This window comes from Dasypus novemcinctus, chromosome 18, assembly GCF_030445035.2.
Source record: "Dasypus novemcinctus isolate mDasNov1 chromosome 18, mDasNov1.1.hap2, whole genome shotgun sequence".
Taxonomy (NCBI): domain Eukaryota; kingdom Metazoa; phylum Chordata; class Mammalia; order Cingulata; family Dasypodidae; genus Dasypus; species Dasypus novemcinctus.
In genome coordinates this window covers 70,037,088-70,060,708 of record NC_080690.1, presented here as the reverse complement: position 1 = coordinate 70,060,708, position 23,621 = coordinate 70,037,088, and the positions used below count along the sequence as shown (strand labels likewise).

The following is a 23,621-nucleotide window of genomic DNA, read 5'->3' as shown; positions in this document are numbered from 1 at the left end:
AGCTCTGGGATTTATATCCAGACAGACACGCCCAGTCTCCCCACACCTGACCCATGATACCTGACCCACTTGGCAGGAGCTGGGATTCCACCGTGGCCAGGTCAGCCTGAGCAGATGACGCAATCTGAGGGGTCCTTGCAGCTGGGGCCGGGGCTCCTGGGTCTGTGGGAGGAGGGGGCAGGGGGCCGGGGCTCCTGGGTCTGCGGGAGAAGGGGGCTGGGGATACTGGAGCACTCCCTCCCCGGCTGACCGAGGCAGACCGTGGTCGGGACCTGGAATTACCGCCCCCCACCTGAGGCCCCCCGAGCCTCAGGAAGGCAGACACTGGCCAGGGAAAGCAGGGACCTGGGGGAGCTGGCCTGTTCGCCTCCCACGGGGCTGGAGCCACATCGCACTCCCCAGCCCCCACCCAGACAGGGACTCCTCCTCCTCTCCTGATGCAATCCTGGTGTTTCTTGCACCAGAAAAGATACCCCAGGTCTCTGGATAGATGCTCCCAAAATATCCCCGGGGGAGGGGCCGGGCGAGAGTCCCTGACTCAGAGTTTGCAGCAAGGCCAGCCCCAGGAGGGGAGGTTGGACCCATGACCGGGAGGGAAAGGAGCGGGGTCATTTTCCTGGAACCCCTAAGAGGGCAGGGACTGGAGACGGGTCTGGGGGAGGCAGGGGCTTGGGGCTGGGCCCCGGTATCCTGGGGCCGGGGGGCTGGACTTCAGGCTGCTGAGTGTTAGCGAGAAGGGGGCTCGGAGCCTGGACACGTGGGGCTGGGGGAGGAGGGGGCTGGAGCCTGGCCTTCTGGGCCTGGAGAGACGCTGGTCAAACCTCTGGACTAATTCTCGCATCGTTTACACTGATTTCTCTGGATGACCAGCCGGTAGGAGCTGGGGAGGGGCCTTCGGCCATGGAGGCAGCTCCCGGGTCCCAAGAGAGGGGAGAGCTTTGTTCCCAGGTCCTGGTGCCTTCTGGGGGAGGCGGGGAGGATAAGCTCCCCGGAACAGGCTATCTCTGGGGGGTGTCAGTCTAGGCTGTAGCCGTTAGGCATCCGACTCTTTTCTTTAATATTAAAATACATATTTATTAATGTCAGTGGCATCATAATAAACATATTGTTCAGCTGCTTGCTTTTATTTTACCCATAGCCTTTGAATACTGGGAGACGTTCATATGACAATTCTTATTATCTAATTTAGGGTGAAGTATTCATTTAATTCAAAGGAAACCATTATTTAAATAACATGGGCCCAGTTGGTTATCCACATGGGAGAAAAGCAAATTGCACCCTTTCCCCAAGTACAGAATAAATTCCAAACAGATTAAAGCCTTATAAGCAAAGCAAACAAAAAAAGAACTGTTTTTTTACATTTTTATTTATTCAATTTTTTGATAGGTCATACATTATTGGATTAAAAAATGAGGAGGTATGTGAAGGAGTATGGTGAAATTATTTTCTTCCCACCCCTGTCCTCCAACAATCTAGTTTTTCCTCAATTCAAAAAAATTTGCTTCTCCTATGACCTTAGGGGGGAAAATTAAGGACCTTATTTTAACTACCATATAGTATTCATAGCGGATATTTAATTTAAATTTTTTAATTATTAACTTGTTTATTTATTTTGGAATTTAATTTTGAGTGTCATCTCGGAATCACGCAGCGTGCCTCTGCTCCAGGTTGGAACTGTAAACCACGTGGGTGGGCGGGGGACCCAGCAGGGTCTGTGCTCTGTGACCCAAAGCGGGACCGGGTCCTTTTTTTTTTTTTTCAATTAGAGAAGTTGTGGCTTTACAGAGCAAGCCAACAGGCAGTACAGGATTCCGGGACCCCACCCTACTGTCCTGTTCACTGTAGCCCATGGTTGACTTTAGGGTTCACTGCCTGCGCAGGGCCAGGCGCGGGACCCTCGGATCCCAAAACAGGAGGGGCTGCGGGCCGGGGCGCGGGGCGCGGGGCGCGGGGCGCGGCTTGGGGAGCAGCGGCCCCTGGCGGCCGCGGGGACACCTGCAGGCCGGAGGCGCCCACACCTGGGTGCCCGAGCGCGGGCCCGGGCTTCCCGGGCGCTCCCAGAGCAGCCTGACCAACAGGTTCTCCCTTCCCCCTGGGGAGCCCGCGGCGGGGGGCGGAGGATCTCGCCCCCGCCCGGACCCCGCGATCCGCGCCCTCCAGGGGCCGCGGGCGCACGGCCGGCCCCGGGAAGGCCGGAGGGTGACGGAGCGGGATCGTGCGCCCAGCGCGCGGGCCCCGGGAGGGATGCTGCGGGGCCGGGGGCGGGAGGCGGCGGCCGCGGGATCGCGGGAGCCGAGACCGGGCGGGGGCCGCCTCCCGAGCCCGGGACGCCCGGGCCCGGCGCCTGCAGGCGGGGCGGACCGACCCCGCCCTGGAGCTACCTGCCGGGCGCGGGAGGGGCGGCCCCCGCGGACCGCGCCCCCTCCTCTTTCCTCGCCCCAGCAGCCAGTCGGGGGCGGCGGCGTGGAGGGGCGGGCGTGCCGGGCCTGGGAACCCGCGGCCGGGGTTCCGGAGGCGGCCGGATGTGGGCTGGATTTGCGACCCGGGCGCTGCTGCCGTGAGAAGCCAGCCGATGGCGGATTCGGAGGCCCCGGCCACCCGCAGGGCCCTCTCAGGTGAGTGGGGGCTGTGGCTGCCTCGGACCCAGGATCCTGCCTTCAGGGCCCTCCTGCTCAGACCCGGGAGCGTGCATCCCCACCTCCTCCTCCCTCAGACCCAGGAGTCCAGGCCCCCTCCACCCTCAGACCCGGGAGTCCAGGCCCCCTCCACCCTCAGACCCGGGAGTCCAGGCCCCCTCCACCCTCAGACCAGGAGTCCAGGCCCCCTCCACCCTCAGACCCTGGAGTCCAGGCCCCCTCCACCCTCAGACCCTGGAATCCAGCCCCCCCACCAAGACCCTGGAGTCCAGCCCCCCCCCCCAAGACCCTGGAGTCCAGGGCCCCTCCACCCTCAGACCCTGGAGTCCAGGCCCCCCCCCCCAAGACCCTGGAGTCCAGGCCCCCTCCACCCTCAGACCCGGGAGTCCAGGCCCCCTCCACCCTCAGACCCGGGAGTCCAGGCCCCCTCCACCCTCAGACCAGGAGTCCAGGCCCCCTTCACCTTCAGACCCTGGAGTCCAGGCCCCCTCCACCCTCAGACCCTGGAATCCAGCCCCCCCCACCAAGACCCTGGAGTCCAGCCCCCCCCCCAAGACCCTGGAGTCCAGGGCCCCTCCACCCTCAGACCCTGGAGTCCAGGCCCCCCCCCCCAAGACCCTGGAGTCCAGGCCCCCTCCACCCTCAGACCCTGGAGTCCAGGCCCCCTCCACCCTCAGACCCTGGAGTCCAGGCCCCCCCCCCCCCAAGACCCTGGAGTCCAGGCCCCCTACACCCTCAGACCCTGGAGTCTAGCCCCCTCCTCCCTCAGACCCAGGAGTCCAGGCCCAGCCCCTCCTCCTGGCCATGCCTCCCCCCCAGGTTCCTCTGCCTCTCTGAGCACGGGCTCGCCCATCTTCCGCCCTGCAGCCATGTGGCCCCCCAGCCGCCGCCACCTCTGCCTGGCCTTCCTGCTAGCCTGTGTCCTCTCGGCCATCTCCTTCCTCCACATCCACCAAGACGTGTTTCGCAAAGGCCTAGACCTGTCCATGCTGTGTCCAGGCCGCTGCCTGATGTCCTCCCGTGTGGCCATCTTCTGCCTGCCGGGCACGCCGCTGTCCCCCAACGCCTCGTGTTCCTGTCCCCAGTGCCCGGCCGCCCTCTCTGGAACCTGGACTATCCACTCAGACGGCCGTTTTGGTAACCAGATGGGGCAGTACGCCACGCTGCTCGCCCTGGCCCAGCTCAACGGGCGCCGGGCTTTCATCCCGCCCGCCATGCACGCCGCCCTGGCGCCGGTGTTCCGCATCACCCTGCCCGTGCTGGCGCCGGAGGTGGACAGCCACACGCCGTGGCGGCAGCTGGAGCTGCACGACTGGATGTCGGAGGAGTACGCCCACTTGGAGGACCCCTTCCTGAAGTTCACCGGCTTCCCCTGCTCCTGGACCTTCTTCCACCACATCCGGGGACAGATCCGCAGCGAGTTCACCCTGCACGAGCACCTCCGCGAGCAGGCCCAGGGCCTCCTGAGTCAGCTGCGCCTGGGCCGCAGCGGGGGCCGCCCGGGCACGTTCGTGGGCGTCCACGTGCGCCGGGGCGACTACCTGGAGGTGATGCCCCGCCGCTGGAAGGGCGTGGTGGGCGACCGTGCCTACCTCCAGCAGGCCATGGACTGGTTCCGGGCCCAGCACGATGCCCCCATCTTTGTGGTCACCAGCAACGGCATGGAGTGGTGCCGGGAGAACATTGACGTCTCCCAGGGGGACGTGATCTTTGCTGGCGACGGGCTGGAGGGCTCACCGGGAAAGGACTTTGCGCTGCTCACGCAGTGCAACCACACCATCATGACCATCGGCACCTTTGGCTTCTGGGCCGCCTACCTGGCTGGGGGGGACACCGTCTACCTGGCCAACTTCACCCTGCCAGACTCCAGCTTCCTGAAGATCTTTAAGCCCAAGGCCGCCTTCCTGCCCGAGTGGGTGGGCATCGCTGCAGACCTGTCTCCGCTCTGGGCGAAGGCAGAGCGACACTCTGGAAGCTAGAGCAATCTAGAGCTCGCAGGGTGCACCTGCATCTCCTGAGGCCTAGCGGCTTCTGGAGACGTTTGTGGTTCTGGAGCAGATGGGCACACATCTTCCCTTTCCCACTTCCAGAGTGATTCAAGTTGGCCAGCCTTTGCGAGATGGGGGGCTTTCTGAAACTGCCCGAACACTTCAGAGCCAGCAGAACATCTTTTCCTATGACCGGGAATATCTGGAGAGGCTTGTGGCAGTTTCCTATTCTTGTCATCCTTCCATTACTTCTAGGTGGCTCACCCCAGGAAGTAGAGAAGTGGAGGCCTCTCTAGGGTTGGCCATCCTGGTGTTTTCTAGAAGACATGGTACTCCTTCCCTGGATAAGCCCCCAATTCCATTTGTGCTTCTAGAATGATTCTAGAGGGGGATTTGCTCTAGAGAGGGCCATGTCTAATGCCTGCAATGAACAATGTGGGGCCCTTCCACCCTTCCAGAGGGGTGGGGTTCTGGAAGATAACTGGGAGGAGGAATCTAATGAAACAGCCAGAAACTGAATACCCACCCCACTGCAAGAAAGAGTGAAGAGAAGGAAGATAAGTATCTAGCTGGCCAGCACCTGGTGCTGTTCCTGGGCTCTGGAAAAGCTGAGACAGTTTGTGAGCAGAGCAATTGTCCAACCCTCAAGTCCTGGGATAGCTACAAGTGGGGGTAGGCAAGACAAGCTAAACTGTGAGGTGCGAGTATGGCTGCTGAGAGGCTGTAACTTCTAGAGTCAGCCTTCCCAGAGATCCAGACACCTTTTTTTTTTTTTTTTTTAAGTTCAAATCTGCCAAAGATGGAGCTACACACATTGGCTCCAAGTTCAAGCTGCTGCTCACAGTGAGTTTCCTCCCCTGCAGCTGGGCTGCTGGGGGCTGAGAGGGTGCTGGATTCTGTTTTCTGGGAATCAACAGGGCATAAACATGCCCTTTGGATTTGCAGAAGGCCACAGGTCCTGTGCCTCTGCCAACCATTGTCTGTCCCTGAACTCACCCAAGTGCTAAATCTGGCTTTGGGCAAGTCAGGGATAAAAGGATCCTAAAGGTATGCGAACCTGCACCCAGCCTCGAACCCAGGCAGGAGCACAAGGTCAGGCCAAGGACAGGATTCCTCACTCAGATTTCAGGAGCCCCTTGCTTTTTTTTAGAGGGTGAAGGAAGATAACCTTTAGTCAGTCTCTGCTTGCACCCTCAGCCACCCATCTAAGAACCCAAGTCCCTCCTCCAGTCTTCTCAGGGAGTTTTGGGGGGCCTTTCCCAGCTCAGCCGCCACATGTGGGAGAGAAGGAGGTGTGAATTAAAGGCCCACATCACCCATCCCCGGCTCTGCAGCTTTCTTGGAGGCTTGGGAGAGGGAGAGGGGGGACTTCCGGGGATTTCCGTTATCCATGATGTCTTGGGGTAGTTGTCCCCTGCTCAGATCTGGGGGCACTGTGAGCAACACTCGTGGTTTCCTGTTTTTCTGGTGGCCTGTTTTAAGAATACAGGCAGGCCACCTTACATCCTGAAAGGTGTTGAAGGAAAAACACCTTACAGGAGCCAACGGTCTGAGCCCCCAGTTCCTTTCTACAGGACCCCGGATATGGGCCTCCAGATTTGGGGGCATGGCGTCCAACCTCACCTGCTGGGGAGGGGAGGTGAACAAAGGGATATAATTCTGAAACTACATTTCCCGTAAGGCTGCGGGGTTGGCTGCGATAACTACTATGAGGATGCAAGCCAGGGCCTTCTGGGAGTCGTGGTCCCAGGACTAGAAACGGACGCTTTCCGCGTCCGTGGCCCGGCGCCAGATTTCCAAAGGGCCGGTGGGGTCTGAACCCCGAAGCGCGGGTCTTGGGGCCAAGGGAGGGCGGGGGAGCTTAAGGCCGGGAGCCGGTGCTCGGCTGTGGGTGCGGGAGCAGGCAGGGGGCTGCCGCTTTAGATGCAGGGGGAGCCCCCGCGGGAGGAGGCGACCGTCTCTGTGACGTCATGAGCGGTGGGCGGGGCCTCCCTTTGTTGCGGTCCAATCGGACTCAGGGTTGGGCTCTGGGCGGGGCGGGGAAAACCCCCCAGGGCAGAACTTGTGGGACTTCGGCGACCCCACGTGGGAAGCTCGAGCACTGAGGCTGCGGGAGCTCCTGGCGGAGACTCAGACCCCAGTCGAAAAGCCTCGACACCACGCAACCCACCTCACCCTCGCCTCCAACAAAATCCTTAATTTTACTCTGGGAAAAATAAGAGTAGAAGGACGTGGTCCCGGCTTCCTAAGAGCTCCCAGGACCTGGAGTCGGCTCCTCAGCGAACCCCAGTGTTTGGGGTCCCGGGGTCAGGGATCCAAGGTCTGGAAGTTGCGAGTTGGAGTGCATCGGAGTGCCTCCTTTCCTCTTAAGGGGAAGCGTGGACAGGCCCTGCAAATTGGGTTCCGTTAGTCTTGGGGAAGGGTGGACGAGGCCCTCCCCTCCCCCCGGGTTTGGGGGACCGCTCGCTTGGAGTCTTAGGTTTGTAGGGTCCTCAGGCTTGTGGATTTGGGGTGCATTTTGGTTTGAAAGGAGTTTTGAATTCGACGATGTGCGGGCTGGTTCTATATTGGGGCATCTATTTGGTTTGGGCATTGAGCTTTAAGCTCAAGACGCAACAGATTTTGGGGGTTTGGGAGGGCTCGGTGTTGATCCACTTCAGATTGGGAGTTCGGGATCACATCGATTTTGGGGAAGTCTGCATGGGACGGGGGTTCCCGCTTCTGGTAAGGGGACTGGTGGGTGCCTCCGGGGTAATTGTCTGCCGGGTTCTTAGTTGGGATTCAACGCGGATCCTAAATTTGGGGTCCCTTGGGTTGGGGACACAGTCACAAGTCAGCAAGTTGAAGGAACTTGCTGAAGGACAAAAGTCTTCTTCAGGGATTCACTGGTTGTCGGTTTGGGACCCCGTGGGTAGGAGCCCACTGGGGTCCCCTAAAAATGGACCGTGGCTTCTCTCCGTGTAGCGCTCCTCGCCTCTCAATTTGGGGCGAGAGGGCCCTTGCTGGAGGCCCTCACAGACTTCACGCGCGGGCCGCAATGCGGCCGCTGCTTCCCCTCCTGGCGGCGGCACTGGCCGGTTGCCTGCTTCCTGCTCGGGGCTGTGTCATATGTGACGAGTCGGTCGTGGACGCGCTTAACTCCTTGGAGACGGAATACCTGCCTACCCACGTGTCGATCAAAGATAGTCAAGACCTGATGAAAAGGATCAGGGATAACTTGCGGGAGTATAAGGACCTGCCGCTGGACGCAGATAGCTACATGGGGGCGGTTGGTAAGGGCGGGCCAAGCGCCCACTCCCGGGTCCTGGGGCAGGGAAAGACTAGGGCCCAGACTGCTGGCTCCAGAAGGGGGAGGGCGCTGGGGGCAGGCCCTTCTGGGTTCTGGAAAAGGAGAAGGCCAGGGTGCGATTGTGCCCCGACTCCCTTCCCCCTTATCCTGCATTTTCATGTACTGAAACTACAACTCCCAGAAGGCAACGGGCGGCTAACCCCTTAACCAGGTCTATCCTCGCCTGTAGACCCCATGGGTATTGTAGTTTCCCAGGACTAGGCGCGCCAATGAAAGTGACGCTGGAACGTGGGGTGGGGTCCTATCTGTCCCCACAGATGAGCCCACGCTGGTAAAGGCATCCTGGAGTTTCCTGAAGGATCTGAAACGCATCACGGAGAGTGGGGTTAAAGGTAGATGCAGGGAGGAGCGGCATGGGGACCCCCAGAATTAGCCGGGTACGTGATTGCCGGCGACGCCCGGTCTGGAGCCGGACTGCCTCGGTTCAAATTCCGGCTCTGCCACTTTGTAGCTGCGTGGCCTGGAGCGAGGGACCTCGCAGCTTTCTCGTCCCTAAGATGGGGACCAGGAGTTGTGAAGAGTAAATGAGTTAGTATATGTGCATCGGTTAGCACCGCGGCCGGCTTTATGTTCGGTGGTCCTTAAATTTCCGTGCCCTTCCCTGCGAAGGCCAGAAAGTGAGATGGCAGGCTCTGAACCCCGCTTCTTCTCAGACGAGCTCTTCGAGAAGGAGATCTTCTGGATGTTGCGCCAGCAGAAGGACGTCTTTGCCCGCTATGCTGCTCAGTTCCAAAAAGAGGGTGAGGGAATGCGGAAGCCTGGGACCCCGGGCTCCTCTTCCCACAGTCCCTGGGGGTCCCGGCCTCCAGCCCCTCCGAACCTTTCCGCAAATTCGAGTCCAAACCCCCGGCTTCTTCCTCCGCCTCCGCTCCCAGCTCGCTTTAACTTCGAAATCTGATTCTCTCTCTCTCTCTTTTTTCCTTCCGAGGCAGCTTACTGTCCCAACAAATGCGGTGAGTCCGGCTTGTGACAACTAGTCCCCGATTTCCCCTCTGTCCCGTGTACAACCCTTCCCCCTCTCTTTTTGGGGTCCCGGTGGTGTCTCCTTTGTGCACCTTGAGCTTCTTGGGGGAGCAGGCCGCCTCCGCAGCCCTCTCTCGCTACCTGCCCCGCTGGGCTCTAGCCCCACCCCTCGGGCTGACCTCCCGGGGGTCCCACCCAAGGCCCCGCCCCAGACCCGGCCTCGCCCCGCCCTTTCAGCCGCCCGGCTTAGAGGGCGAAGACCAGCCTCGCGCCTGCCCCTTCAGGTACGATGTTGCAAACTCTGATATGGTGCGAGAAATGCGAAAAGGAGGTTCACGCTTGCCGGAAGTCCTTGGATTGCGGAGGTGAGAGAGGTGGACCCCTCAGGGGGGTGGGGGCGGCAGGGGCGGCGCCGGAGAAGAGGCAGGAAAAGGAGGGGCTCAGATCAAGTGCAAGGCGGTGGGGGCGGGGCGCCCCGCAGTCACACCCCCACCCCGCCTCCCCCACACCCCCCTCCTCAGAGCGCCGCGTCGAAGTCCATCAGATGGAGGACATGATCCTGGATTGTGAGCTCAGCTGGCACCACCTCTCTGAAGGCCTCACCAAGTACAGATTTTCCAGGGTGGGGCCCCCCAACCCCTGTCACCCATGAACTCCAAGACCATCAGGCTTGTGTGAGCCTCCTGGTCCCTGCACCACCCCCTGACCCATGACCTGCTAGGCTCGGCCCCTGCTGACCCCCGTGGCCCCACGCCCTCCACACTCTGGGCTCCCACCCCCCCCTACTGCAGCCCGGTGGTTTCTCAGCCCTGTGCTCCCCCAACTCCTGAACCCCCGAGGCCTCTGTGACCCCTTGAGCTTGGTCTAGGTCTGGAAGAACTCGTCTCAGACCTTGTTGTACGAGGGGAAAGAGCCCACCCTGTCCAGGACCATGGTGGGACCAAGCGACGCCGGCAAATACCGCTGCGAGCTGGGAACCGTGCTTTCCACCCCAGCCACCGTCCTCACTTTCCACGTCAAAAGTCAGTGCTGTTGGGTGGGGGAATGGGTGGCATTGAGGGCCCCGGGTCTTGGGGTGAGCTTCTGGGGTGTGGCCCCTGGCCCCAGGGACCGGGCTTCCCTTGGCAGGCAATTAGCGATGTGGTTATCTCCAGGAGGGCCTCGGGAAACTGGGGCGGGGGGGGCTTTTGCGCGCACCCAGGACGACGGCCCTTTCCCCCATCTCCATCAGTTTTGCCCAAAAGAGTGACGGTGGAGGAGCCGCCCCCGCCCCCGCCCCCCCCCGCAGCCCCGCCTCCGGTCAACCAGGGGGGCGAGAGCAACGTGGGACGTCCCCAGACGACCACAACCCCCTACGCGCCGGTGACACACACCCCGAAGCCCCAGAGCGTGCTGCGACGCCGCCTCCTGTGGATAGCGATCGGGAGCCTGGCGCTGGTGATCGTGGGCGCCGGCGCCGGGTGAGCCGCCGCCGCGGGCGGGGCGGGGGGCGGGGCTCCCCACGGCCTCGGGCCGAGGGGGCGGGGCCCGCGAGGGAGGGGCGTGGGAGGGCGGGGCTTGGGGAATTTTTAGAAAAAGGTCAAATATTGGAGACAAGGAGGGGTGCCCCCCCAGCGCCCTCTCAGAACCTAACCCGGGTCCATTATTTGCATTCCTTCCCGCCCCCCGGCCCAGGATCTTTTTCCTTCAGTCTCGGAAGGCGAAGTCTGAAAACTCTGACTCATAAGCTTTGGCGAGGGGTGGGGGGGTGCAGCTTGCCACCCCTAGGTGCCAAAGAAACAGGTCAGACTCAAGGAACCAATAAAGATTTATATTGTTGTCCAAGTATCTGACTCACTCCTCCGGTATGCTCCTAACTTCTGGTTCCGCTAGAGGACAGGTCCCTGATGGGTGCCTTGAATGAGGGAGGAGGGCTGGGGGCCAGGACCCCTGGGTGCCGGAGGGGAGCAGCTGGCCGCCCGATGATTCCAGAAGCCTTGATGGAGCAGGGCCAGCCCTACCCAGATTTCCTCCCCCAGGCCCGGGCCGCTCACAGGACGCCCCCTCCCCGCTCTTCCTGCCGGGTTTCCTCTGGTCTTTTCCTGTCCCCCACCCAGTGCTGGGAGCTGGGGCAGAGGCAAAGGCTGAACTAGAGCAGTGGGATCACGCACCAGCCCAGGCCAAGGGAGCCAGGGCCTCCGGGTGCTGCTGGGACCCGAAGCAGGTAAGAGCCGGGGCCCCAGGAGTCCTGGCCCCTCCTCCCTCAGACCCAGGGGTCCAGGAACCCCCTCCTCCCTCAGACCCAGGAAATCCTGGCCCCTCCTCCCTCAGATCCAGAGGCCGGGCCCCAGCCCCCTCCTCCCTCAGACCCAGGGGTCCAGGCCCCCAGCCCCATCCTCCTCCCTCAAACCCAGGAGTCCAGGCCCCAGCCCCCTCCTCCCTCAGACCCAGGAGTCCAAGCACCCCCACCCCCCCAGCCCATCCTCACCACTCAGGGTGTCTCAGGAGTTGGGGCCTCCCTCTCCCCTCAGGGCCATGCTATCTGGTGAACGGAAGGAGGGCGGAAGCCCCCGCTTCGGGAAGCTTCATCTCCCGGTGGGCCTGTGGATCAACTCCCCCCGGAAGCAGCTGGCCAAGCTGGGGCGGCGCTGGCCCAGCGCTGCCTCGGTCAAGTGAGTGCCCCCCCTCCGTGGGACTCCTGCCCCTGCCTCCCCTGCCTCCCCACCATGTCCCACTTATGACCCAGTCCCTGCCCAGGGAAATGTCCCGTTCCTGCCCTGAATGGGCGAGGGATCCGGCTGGTGGGAGGGACAGAGCTGGGCCCAGGGATCTCAGGGCACTGCGGGGAAGTGCTGGGGTGGGGGTGGGGGGCTAGGCCCGAAAGGCCCGGGGATGGGGACACAGAAGCAGCAGGGGCTCGCTTCACCTCTCCCCATCCCTGCCCACCTCATGGAATTTCCTTCCGTGGGGCTTGCCTCGATTTTATTTCCTTTCTCTCCCCCTCTTTGCCTCCGCTCTCTCCCGGATCTCTGTCCATCCTGGGGTTCTGTCGGCTCCGTGGGTCTCTGTCCCCCTCTCTCCAATTCTCTGCCTCTCTCCACCCGGGCCCACCCCATCCGCCCTTCCCCTCCCGCCCTCCCCCCGTCTCTGCGTGTCTCCCTCGCCCCTTGGGCTCCCAGGTCTTCGTCGTCCGACACGGGGAGCCGCAGCAGCGAGCCGCTGCCCCCGCCCCCGCCGCACGTGGAGCTGCGGCGAGTGGGTGCGGTCAAGGCGGCCGGCGGAGCGTCCGGGAGCCGCGCCAAGCGCATCTCCCAGCTCTTCCGGGGCTCGGGGACCGGGAGCACCGGGTCCGGCGGCGCGGGCGCCCCGGGGACTCCGGGGGCCGCGCAGCGCTGGGCCAGCGAGAAGAAGCTGCCCGAGCTGGCGGCGGGCGTGGCCCCCGAGCCCCCACTGGTCGCCCGCGCCACGGCGCCCCCGGGGGTCCTCAAAATCTTCGGCGCGCCCGGGCTGGCGTCGGGCGCCAACTACAAGAGCGTGCTGGCCACGGCGCGCTCCACGGCGCGCGAGCTCGTGGCCGAGGCGCTGGAGCGCTACGGGCTGGCGGGCGGCCCCGGCGACGGCGGCTGCGTGGACGCCTTCGCGCTCTGCGACGCGCTGGGCCGGCAGGCGGCGAGCGGCGTGGGCGGCGGCGAGTGGCGCGCGGAGCACCTGCGCGTGCTGGGCGACGCCGAGCGCCCGCTGCTGGTGCAGGAGCTGTGGCGCGCGCGGCCCGGCTGGGCGCGGCGCTTCGAGCTGCGCGGCCGCGACGAGGCGCGCCGCCTGGAGCAGGAGGCCTTCGGGGCCGCGGACGGCGACGGTGAGCGGGCGGCGGGCGCGGGGGCGCGGCCAGAGGGCGGGCCCTGGGGTGGAGCGGGGTGGGCGGGACCCCGCGGGCCCCGGCCGGGCTGCTGGAGGGGCAAGGTGGGGGAGGGGGGTAAGTGGGTGGCCCTAGGGGGGCCCCGGAGCGGGAACCGGGCCTTGGTTGGGAATTGCCGGCTGCCTCAGAAAAAGCTGCATGTGTGGGTGGCCTGCAGATAGGGAGGGATCGTGGGGCGCGGGTTTGAGGGGCCCAGGACGTGGGACGGGCGGGGGTCTCCAGGATGCCGGCGCGCGGTGGCTGGAGGCTGGGGGAGGCCTGGATTCTAGGCGCTAGAAGATGCCCGCGGGCATGTGGGCAGGGCCGTGGGCGGGGCCCTTGGTGCTCGGGCTGGACCGGGGAATGGGGTGGCGGGAGGTGTGGGGCAGGGTGGTGGATGCGGGGTCCCCGAGACCTGGGTGCGGGGAGCAGGAGGCAGCTCTGGCTGCAAGTGGTGGCTGGTGATGGGCGGGGCCGTTGTGGGTGGAGCCTAGTGGGGGCGGGGCCTGGAGAGGAGCGAGTGTGCTGTCTGTCCCGGGCCTGGAGGGCCTGAGTGGGCGGAGCCTCGGAGGGGCGGGCCCGGGAACCGAAGGCCGTAGACCGCGGTGCGTGTGCAGTGCGCGTGGGGGAAGGGGCAGGGCTGAGGGCAGCAGCGCATGGGAGGGGGAGGGGCTGGAGGAAGAGGTATTTGTGGAAGCCTGGACGGTCGTGCCACGCGCAGGCCAGGTTTCTGAGAAGGAGGGCCTGGAACGGGAGGTGGCATCCCCGGGGAAAGAGCAAGTGCAGGATGGAGCCTGGCAGGTTTGGGGCCTGGCACATTTGGGGCCAGAGGCAACGCAAGGAGCCCTCTAACCTTTTTTCAGTCTCTCTTTGGGAGATAGTGGTGTCGTGGTTGAACTCATAGGCTTTGAACTCAGGCTCGAATTCCAGTTCGTTCTTTGCCAGTCGATCTCCGCAAAACCATAGATGAGGATTCAATGAGATGTGTGTATAAAGGGTTTAGCACAGAGCTGGGCCCAAAGAAGGTGCTAAAGAAAGAGTGAGGGGGAAGCGGCTGTGGCTCAAGCAATTGAGCTCCCGTTTACCATAAGGAAGACCCGGCTTCAGTCCCCAAGACCTCCTAGTTAAAAAAAAAAGAAAAAAATGAGGATTATACTCCAAAAAGCATTCATTGAGCACCCACTGTGGGCCACCCTTTCTTTAGGGCCCTGGGGAAATGGACAATTGTGATCCCCCCTTTCCAGATCTTACAGCCAAGTGGGAAACATCCATCCATTCATCTAATTTTTTCTGGGAACTTACTGTACACTTTGGCTGGGTTCTGGGGTCAGTCAAAGCCCAGAGCTCCTGGCTGTGCTGTCACTTGCCTCGACTTGGAGTGTCAGAGAAGGTGTTTTTGTAGGAGGTGGTTTCTGTTCTGAGGGGAGGGTCCTCTCTGTTCACTGCAGAATCCCCAGTGCCTGGCACATAGTAGGTACTCAGTAAATGTTTTTTGAAAGAATGAAGGACTTCTGAGCTGAAAACTGCAAGATGGGTATGAGTAGGGTAGGAAGTGCGTTCCAGGTAGAGGGAACAGCATATGCAAAATTCCAAAGGCGGGAAGCAACCTCACTTCTCTATGACCAATGATGTCTCTTTATAACTCCAGCTATCCGCGTCTGTTTGTCCCTCTCTGCATCTCCTGCCATTCTCGTCCTCACTGCTCTCCGCCTCTCTCCGCAGGCACGGGCGGCCCCTCCTGGCGGCCACAGAAGAACCGCTCACGGGCGGCGTCAGGTGGGGCGGCGCTGGCCAGTCCCAGCTCGGGGTCTGGACCGGGGACCCCGGCTGGGTCTGGGGGCAAGGAGCGCTCGGAAAACCTGTCCCTGCGGCGCAGCGTGTCCGAACTCAGCCTGCAGGGTCGGCGGCGGCGGCAGCAGGAGCGTAGACAGCAGGCACTTAGCATGGCCCCAGGGGCAGCCGACGCCCAAATCGGATCTGTGGACCCCGGTGACTTCGACCAGCTGACCCAGTGCCTCATCCAGGCACCCAGCAACCACCCCTACTTCCTGTTACTCCAGGGCTACCAGGATGCCCAGGCAAGCGCTGCCTTCCTTACTCGGGGAGCCCTATGCCCCACACGTCAGTTGAGATCGACAAAACTACAACCCCCAGAATGCCCCGGGGTCACAGTAGCCTCAGGTTCGCTGGGAGGCGTGGTCTCCGTGAGCTCCAGAATAGGGGATACCACCCTCAGAGAAGAGAGGGGATGGAGTGTGCCTGGTTGAGAAAGATTCCGCTGGAGGGGCAAATAGACAGTGGTTCATTTCCTTTGAAGTTGAGGGAAAGCATTATTTTAGTCAAGGGAGAGTGGGAGAGTCACTGTAGGAAGGAGATCCCCTTGGAGGGGTCTTTTCATGAGGGGAAGCGATGGGAGAGCCATCTTCTGGGGGAGGGAGATCATTTGGAGACATTTATGTCTTTAGATTTCCTGGGTTGCTCAAACAAACACCATGTGATGATAAGCTGCTTGGGTTCGGCCACAGCTTAATTGAAGTAATCTCACTGAAAGATCCTACTTACAATGGGTTCCCACCCACAGGAATGGGTGAAGTTTTAAGAACACTTTTTTTTCTGGGGTACATACAGCTCCAAGCCACCGTAGGTGGGATTCATGGGAAATTCCTTTGTAAGAAGGAGTCTTCATTGGAAGTCTCCAGGAATGTAGCTCAGTAGTTGAGCACCTGCTCCCATGTATGAGGTCCTGGGTTCAATCCCCAGTACCTCTTTAAAAAAAAAATTGCTAAAAACAGTGATTGTCCTATTAGTCAGCCAAAAGGGGTGCTGATGTAAAATGCAAGAAACTGATTGGTTTTTATAAAGGGTATTTATTTGAGGTAGGAGCTTACAGATATCAGGCCATAAAGTGTAAGTTACTTCCCTCATCAAAGTCTTTTCACGTGTTGGAGCAAGATGGCTGCTGACATCTGCAAGGGTTCAGGCTTCCTGGGTTCCTCTGGGCTCAGCTCCTGTTTTCTCCACAAGGTCAGCTGTAGACTAGGAGGCTCTTTAGACTTTGCCTCTCTCCACAATGTCAGCTGTAGACTATCAGGTGAATGGCCCTGTCTCTCTCCCTGGGGTTTCGGCCGTGTCTAAGGAGCCATCTCTATTTCTCTGTGTTCTTCTCCTGGCTCAGGTCCTCTCTTCCTGGGGCTGGCTTCTCTTTCCTCTGCGTGCTGACTTCCTGGGGCTCCAGCTTAAGACTTCAGCATTCAACTCCAACATCAAAACTCCAACATTAGAAACCCTTGCATCAAAGGCTCCAACTCTGTCCTTCACCCTGCCTTTTACCTGTGAGTCCCCACCCACCTAGGGGGCGTGGACTGAATGCCCTAATGACATAGCCCAATCAAAGCCCTAATCATAACTTATTCACACCCAGGTACAGACCAGATTACAAACATAATCCAATATTTATTTTTGGAATTCATAACCATATCAAACTGCTACAGTTGTTAATCTATATATGTCTTAAATAAGCCAGGAAAAGATAGATATTCAATAACCATTGGAAGTCTCCATATCTTGATGGTGGGGGTAATAGAATCTGTTGTGGAGAAGCTCTTTGGAGTCTATTCCCAGTGTGGCTGACATGTGAGAATTCACTATAGATCTTTGGAAGCATGTGTATGACAGATAAATCCACCTTTAGACAGAGTTGGAAAACAGGTGATTCTGCTTTAAGAAGGTGGTCAGATAGGAAGGGTCCATTTTCTAGAGGGGGTGATGAGTAAATCTATCTTGGGAAGGGGTCTCTTTGGAAACCCCATTCATGGGGTGGAGGCAATGGGAGAATTTAGTCTAGGAAGGGAGTTTATGTATGAGGATGCTTATTCTCTCATTCATGCATGGAGAACAGGGCTCCATGTTTAGCCAGCAGGTCAGATTTCCCTTATTTACAGTATTCTTTCACTTTGTGAATGTAATGGGACATTCCATTGTCAGGAGAGGGCTTCCCTGAAAGTGTTTATAAATTGGGGTTACTAGAAGAGCCCACTCTATGAAGGAAATCCCCTTGAAGGGGTCCTTTCTTGGGATGGGAATATCAAAAGTACCTATTGATGGAAGGAACCTTTGGAATCTGCATCATGGGAATGGGGCTAATAGGTGAGTCATTGTAGGAATGTGTCTCCTTAGAAGTGAGTTCATGATGGGATGGGGAAAAATGAGAGAGGGCATTGTAGAAAGGAGATCTTGAGAGGGTACATCTTGGGGCAGAGATAATGGTAGATGCCTTTGTTCAAAGGGGGTCTCTTTAAAAGTACCCCTGCCTTGCTTTGGGAGTATTGAAAGCCTATTACTGGAAAGGGAGTGTCTTTGGAAGCTACATCATGAGGGTGGGAAAATGGGCAAGTAGGAAAAACACCTTGGAAGCAAGCCCGTCATGGGTGGGGGAAATGGGAAAGCTCATTGGAGAAAGAAGGGCTTCTGGGAAATGACCATTCTTTGGGGGTGGGGGTAATGGGACAGTTCATTTTGGTAATGTGGCTATCTTTGGAAGTACCATTCCTTGGGCTGGATGTTATAGAAGAGTCCACTGCCTTGGAAAAGGCTCTTCTGAGGAGGTGAGAAGATAGGAAAGTCCACTGTGGAAAGGAGAGCTCTTTGGAAGCATCCATTCTTTGAGGGGGGAAGTGGTAGAATTCATGTCAAGAGAGGGGTCTCCTTGTAAGTAGCCGGTCTGTGGGACAGTCTACCATAGGGAGTGAGTACCGCCCAAGAGTCCTCTTCAAGGGAGGGTAACTGGAGAGTGCTTTGGAAGCCCAGGAGCTCTCAGAAGTGTCCATCCGTAGGAGGTGGGGGGTGAGAGAGTCAACGGTGAGGAAGGAATCTTTGGAAGCGGCCATCCTCACGGAGGTGTCCTAAGCGTCTCTTCCCTCTCTGGCCAGGACTTCGTGGTGTACGTGATGACGCGCGAGCAGCACGTGTTCGGTCGCGGCGGGACCTCGTCAGGCCGCGGCGGGTCCCCGGGGCCGTACGTGGACACCTTCCTCAACGCCCCGGACATCCTGCCGCGGCACTGCACGGTGCGCGCGGGCCCGGAGCCCCCGGCCACGGTGCGCCCATCCCGGGGCGCCCCGGTGACGCACAACGGGTGCCTCCTGCTGCGGGAGGCCGAGCTGCACCCGGGCGACCTGCTGGGGCTGGGCGAGCACTTCCTGTTCATGTACAAGGACCCGCGCGCCGGGGGCTCGGGGGCGGCGCGGCCGCCGTGGCTGCCCACGCGCCCCGGGGCCGCGCCGCCGGGCCCGGGCTGGGCCTTCTCGTGCCGCCTGTGCGGCCGCGGCCTGCAGGAGCGCGGCGAGGCGCTGGCCGCCTACCTGGACGGCCGCGAGCCGGTGCTGCGCTTCCGGCCGCGCGAGGAGGAGGCGCTGCTGGGCGAGATCGTGCGCGCCGCGGCCGCGGGCGCCGGGGACCTGCCGCCGCTCGGGCCCGCCACGCTGCTGGCCCTGTGCGTGCAGCACTCGGCGCGCGAGCTGGAGCTCGGCCACCTGCCGCGCATGCTGGGCCACCTGGCCCGGCTCATCAAGGAGGCCGTCTGGGTGAGCGCCCCCAGCCCCGCCTGCGCCCCGCGTGCTCCCCGGGCCTCCCCTCCCCACTATTTCTTAGATGGGCGAGATGGGAGGAGGCTCGGACACGGGGAGAGGTGGGTGTGGATTCAGCCACTGGCGCCAAAGTGAGGGCGGGGCCTGCTTTTAGCGCCGTGGGGGAGGAGTCTGGGAGACCCCATTCTGACAGGTTGGGGGTGTGGGGGGGAAACCATTGGATGAGAAAATCGGAAGGTCCCATTATGATCGGGGAGGCCGGCAGGCCGAAGCTTGGGGTGGTAGTGGGCGAGACCATTCTGGGAGGCGAGGGGGAAGAAACCCATTGGCCTTCCAGGAGGAGGTGCCAGGGAGAAACCATTCAGAGGGTGGGAAAAGAAAGGTTCTATGCTGCGGAGCTAGGGCTTCTCCACGGTAAGAAGGAGCTACGCCGGAGGTAGAGCGCTCCTCATCTGGCCTGCCTGTGAATTCCTGTTTAAGTGGCAAAAAGTGGGAGAGAGGTTTGGAAGATCAGGGTTAGAGTTCACTTGAAAAGTGGGGCAAGTCTTTGTGAGAAGAAGGCACTCCTAGAAAAATCAGGTGTTACCCTATGAGCCCCCTCCCTCTCCCTCAGCCCCCCTCACCTTGATTCCCATCTCACTGTTTCACAGGAAAAGATTAAGGAAATTGGAGACCGTCAGCCAGAGAAGTAAGAGAAATCCAGGGGGAAAGGTGGGAAGGGAGGCAGGGGTCTGGGTTTGCCTGCCATCTCCTCCCTGCTTGTCTTAGGGCTCCTCGGGATTCAGCTTTTCCAGCTGTGAAATGGGAGCTGGTCTCAGCTTCCAACTTAGACCCACATTTCTAGGTTTGAAACAGTAACGGTAGGGGTTGGGCAGAGATTACAGGTCTTCACCTCCCTCCCTAGCCACCCTGAGGGGGTCCCTGAAGTGCCCCTGACCCCCGAGACTGTGTCCGTGGAGCTGCGGCCACTCATGCTGTGGATGGCCAACACCACGGAGCTGCTGAGCTTTGTGCAGGAGAAGGTGCTGGAGATGGAGAAGGAGGCTGACCAGGAGGGTGAGCTCAAACCCAGGCCCAGGCCTGCCCGAAGCCCCTGCCTCTCTCCACACCTGGGGTCCAGGCCTCCTGCCTGCCAGCCCCTGGTTCTCCCTCTCACCCCCAGGCCTGTCTTCAGACCCACAGCTCTGCAATGACTTGGAATTATGTGATGAGGCCATGGCCCTCCTGGATGAGGTCATCATGTGTACCTTCCAGCAGTCTGTCTACTACCTCACCAAGGTCGGCCTTGCTCCTCACTTCTCCTTTGGCCTAACATCACTTGCTGTTTGAAGCACGCTTGTGACTCTGAGGTCACATCCTATTTGATGTCACAACACTTCCTGCTTTTCTGGTATCACTTCCCATTTCACCTCAGCACTTTGCTCTTCTGACATCATTTCCTTTTACGCTTACATCACTTCCTGCCTTTCTGGCTTCTCTTCCTATCTCTGCAACCGTCACCTCTTGCCAGGCTGACCTCACTAGGTCATTATACCACCACTACTCTGCTTCCTCTAGCTTGCATTTTCTCATTTCACTCTTTGGTCCATGACAAGTTATATGTATTGAAGAAATGCCTCTGGTGTACCAGGTGCTGCCATTTAAATAAAGGTTCTCATTTATCAGGCCTTACTTCCTGTGTTTGCTGACCTCACTTCCTGTAGCTCTGAATTCACGCCTTTTTTGAGCCACAGACCTTTTTCTCTCGGGAGTGTCCTTCCTGCAGGGTGTGTGTTCTGCTCTAGCACTCACCACTAACATGAATATCATTTCTTGGAATTCTCAGAGTTTCCAACTTATGATTGGCCCCGTTTTCTCTCTGTAAAATGAAAGATCTTTTGGAACAGTCTCTAACGGCCTCTAGCAGCCCTGATTTCTGAAGCCCTATCCTCTGAGACTTCACTTTCTGAGCATCCTGCATTTCTTTGGTTTGACCTTATTTCCTGTCCTTGGCCTGATCTCACTTTCCACTGGCTGACTGCCACCCCCCTCCCAGTTCCTAGCTGTCCATTCTTCTTCTTTCCTTTGGGAATTCTGGATAAATAATTCTGATTAACAGGGGCTTCTTTGTCTAGTATTCTTTGTCCTCTTTGAGCTACCTCTGCAGAGAACTACAACTCCCATAATGCACCAGAGGCAGTCTTAAAATAGCCAAGAAACTTCTGGAAGTCCTTTCTCAAGACTTGAGGCACGTAGGCCTTATGAATGCTAAAAACCCATCTGGAAAGTAGGGATTTCCTCATGGAGACCCATAGGTCATTGAAAGTAGAATGGACTTCAACTCCCAGAAGCCTGTGGGGGGTACTCCATTAACTTTATGCTCTACTGCCCTGAAGCTTCCTGGGAGTTGTAGTTCAATCATTTGTTCTCACTCCTGTATTTCTTCAGACTCTGTATTCAACGTTGCCTGCTCTCCTGGACAGTAACCCCTTCACAGCTGGGGCGGAGCTGCCAGGGCCTGGTGCAGAGCTGGGTGCCATGCCTGTGGGGCTGAGACCAACCCTGGGCGTGTTCCAGGCAGCCTTGGAACTGACCAGCCAGTGCGAGCTGCATCCAGACCTGGTGTCTCAGACTTTTGGCTACTTGTTCTTCTTCTCCAACGCATCCCTTCTCAACTCACTGATGGAACGAGGTTAGGGCTGGGCTGGGAGGGGACGGGGGGGCAAGACAGGATCTACTGAAACCCACCTCAAGTCAGACACATCACAGGCTCAGGCCTCACTTTCCGGGACTCAGGAGAGCAGGCTTGAGATCCCAGGCTGATGGACTGTAAGGGAGGGCCGGAGGAGGGGGGATAGGGTGGCAGGAAGCAGGGTCCATGCACCCATTGTCCCTTGTATCCCTCCCCATCCCCATCACAGGTCAAAGCCGCCCCTTTTATCAATGGTCCCGAGCTGTCCAGATCCAAACCAATCTGGACCTTGTCCTGGACTGGCTGCAGGGGGCCGGGCTGGGTGACATCGCCACTGAATTCTTCCGGAAACTCTCCATGGCTGTGAATCTGCTCTGCGTGCCTCGCACCTCTCTGCTCAAGGTGACTTCTGGTCAACCCTACTGATCCCTGACCCCTGAGTCTCCAGCTACCCTTTGCATTTGGCCCACCCTTGTACCCCGCCCCCATCGAACCCCACGTCAGCTCCTGCCCAGTCATGGTGGGTGATGCGTTGACAGCTAGAAGGAAGCCAGCACCAACGATGTCCAAACCTGGCTGCAAATGAATCCGGTTGGGACTTATTAAAAATAGTTTACAGGGCCCCTCCCTCAGACATGCTGATTCAACAAGTCTGGTATGAGACCAAGGGATGGGATGGTTAAAACATTCAGTGAACATAAATTAGGTGCCAGGCATTGCCTAACACTTCTAATTTAAAGCTGACAAAGCCCTATGAAGTATGTTACTAATGGGCAGTTTCTCAGATGAGGAACCTGAGTTTTAGGTAGGCTGGGTCTCTTGAACGTATTTATTTTCATATACCAAACTTTTACAGAGGATTTCATAAGCCACATGCAGAGAACTAAGTATTTTACAATCTTGCCATACTGAATCTTCAGAACAATTCTAGTAAGTAGTTCCATTGTTCTTCCCCAAATTACAGAGGAAGAAACTGAAAGTGACGTGCCAAAAGGAATAAAGTAGCCAAGCTGGGATTTTTGAACCCAGGCAGTCAGACCCCAGAGTCTCTGTGTTTAACAACACTGACAATTCTGATGCAAGCCAGGTCTGGCGTGGGACTTTTCAAACAGATTCAAGAAGTAGCCACACTAGAACAATGAATCCCATGTACACACTGCCAGCTTCAACAACGTAAACCAAATGGCCAGTCTTGTTTCTTCTATGCCCCCATCCACTTCCTATATTTTCTTTTTTTTTTTTTTAAAGATTTATTTCTCTCCCCTTCCCCTCACCATCAGCTCTCTGTGTCAACTCGCTGTGTGTTTATATTTTCTTTTTTTCTGAAGCAAATAAGTTATTTTTTTTTTTACTTTTTAATTGCTGAGAGCACAGTTTTCCCCACCTTTCTCTTGGGGGACAACCAGGTCTCACAGAGCCCAGAAGACACTGCACAGAGTCCGGCCTCCACCCACCACAACCACCCTCTTTAGGGAGGTCCTCCCTTTTAGGATTTCTCTGCTGTCCCATAATGCCCTTAGACCTCTCACCTGGTCTTCCCTTCAGGCTTCATGGAGCAACCTACGAACTGATCACCCCACGTTGACCCCCACTCAGCTCCATCACCTGCTCAGCCATTACCAGCTGGGTCCTGGCCGTGGGCCACCACCTGCCTGGGACCCTCCCCCTGCAGAACGAGATGCTGTGGATGCTGGTGAGAGGATACAAACACTCGGGCTCTCACCTTTCCTCTTTCCTCAGGACCCAGGAGTCCATTTCCCTAGCCCCCTCCTCTTTCTAACCCAGGATTCTGGACCCCTAATTTCATTTCCCAGGGCCCAGCCCCTTCTCTCCCAGCTACCTTTTTCTCAGAGGTTCAGGCCCCTATTCTTGTCACCCCTCACTACTGCCTCTTCCCACCTAAAGGCTGAAGCTCAGCCTCTCCAGCCCCTACTTCCTCAGAGATCTAGGAACCCAACTACATCGCCTGCCCGTTTCCCAGGCAACGGTGGCTTGTCATAGTCTGAACTACAACTCCCATCATGCTTGGGGACTCAGCTCCAGGCGTTGCTGGGGCCTGAAGTTTCTTCCTTCGGGCGTTGACTACACACGGCCGCCTCACGCCCATTTTCAGAATTTAACTTGCTCCCCTTCGATCTCACAGGGGACATCTTCGAAAGCTTCTCCTCCCACCCTCCCCTCATCCTGCCCCTGGGAAGCTCGCGGCTGCGCCTCACGGGTCCGGTGACGGACGACGCCTTGCACCGTGAACTGCGCAGGCTCCGCCGCCTCCTCTGGGACCTTGAGCAACAGGAACTGCCGGCCAATCACCGCCACGGACCTCCCGTGACCACGCCTCCTTGAGAGCCAATAGCCAACGAGCGCGGGAACCTTGACCCTTCTCCGGCTCTCACTCACTGGAGCACGCCTGAGCGCAGAGCTCTCTGGGAGTTGTAGTTCTCTCTCCATGGAGTGCTGGGAGTTTGAGTTTTCGGGTAGCAGAGGATGGGACGGTGGGGATTTGGGCTTGGGATGTGAGGCTGCAGGAGCAATAAAGGTATCTGTGGCATTGGCAA

The 23,621-nt window shown here is 59.0% G+C and overlaps 3 protein-coding genes across 7 annotated transcripts; all 3 read left to right on the top strand.

Annotated features, from left to right (window-relative positions):
• The first annotated feature begins 2,347 nt into the window (after positions 1-2,347).
• On the top strand, positions 2,348-5,943 carry FUT1 (fucosyltransferase 1 (H blood group)). Of its 2 annotated transcripts, none has more exons than XM_058280539.1 (2): positions 2,348-2,615; positions 3,504-5,943. In XM_058280539.1, the coding sequence occupies exons 1-2, from the start codon at positions 2,573-2,575 to the stop codon at positions 4,613-4,615; spliced, it is 1,155 nt and encodes a 384-aa protein (XP_058136522.1). In that variant the 5' UTR covers positions 2,348-2,572; the 3' UTR covers positions 4,616-5,943. The 2 variants fall into 2 exon arrangements, with proteins under 2 accessions (XP_058136522.1, XP_058136521.1); XM_058280538.1 differs by having other exon boundaries at positions 3,456-5,943.
• A 756-nt stretch (positions 5,944-6,699) lies between these two features.
• IZUMO1 (izumo sperm-oocyte fusion 1) lies at positions 6,700-10,763 on the top strand. Of its 3 annotated transcripts, XM_058280537.2 has the most exons (10): positions 6,700-6,944; positions 7,589-7,896; positions 8,231-8,305; positions 8,627-8,713; positions 8,906-8,926; positions 9,221-9,301; positions 9,458-9,558; positions 9,805-9,958; positions 10,168-10,396; positions 10,611-10,763. In XM_058280537.2, exons 2-10 carry the CDS (start codon positions 7,662-7,664, stop codon positions 10,660-10,662), a joined length of 1,035 nt encoding a protein of 344 aa, XP_058136520.1. In that variant the 5' UTR covers positions 6,700-6,944; positions 7,589-7,661; the 3' UTR covers positions 10,663-10,763. The 3 variants fall into 3 exon arrangements, with proteins under 3 accessions (XP_058136520.1, XP_004451154.2, XP_023442523.2); XM_004451097.4 differs by having other exon boundaries at positions 6,700-7,896; XM_023586755.3 differs by lacking the exon at positions 8,906-8,926 and having other exon boundaries at positions 6,700-7,896.
• Positions 10,678-23,621, top strand: RASIP1 (Ras interacting protein 1). 2 transcript variants are annotated; one of them, XM_058280535.2, is made up of 12 exons: positions 10,678-11,139; positions 11,447-11,587; positions 12,095-12,771; positions 14,533-14,888; positions 17,739-18,392; positions 19,046-19,083; positions 19,300-19,451; positions 19,558-19,673; positions 20,823-21,066; positions 21,296-21,468; positions 22,612-22,759; positions 23,210-23,621. In XM_058280535.2, the coding sequence occupies exons 2-12, from the start codon at positions 11,451-11,453 to the stop codon at positions 23,407-23,409; spliced, it is 2,895 nt and encodes a 964-aa protein (XP_058136518.1). In that variant the 5' UTR covers positions 10,678-11,139; positions 11,447-11,450; the 3' UTR covers positions 23,410-23,621. The 2 variants fall into 2 exon arrangements, with proteins under 2 accessions (XP_058136518.1, XP_058136519.1); XM_058280536.2 differs by having other exon boundaries at positions 10,679-11,139; positions 19,570-19,673.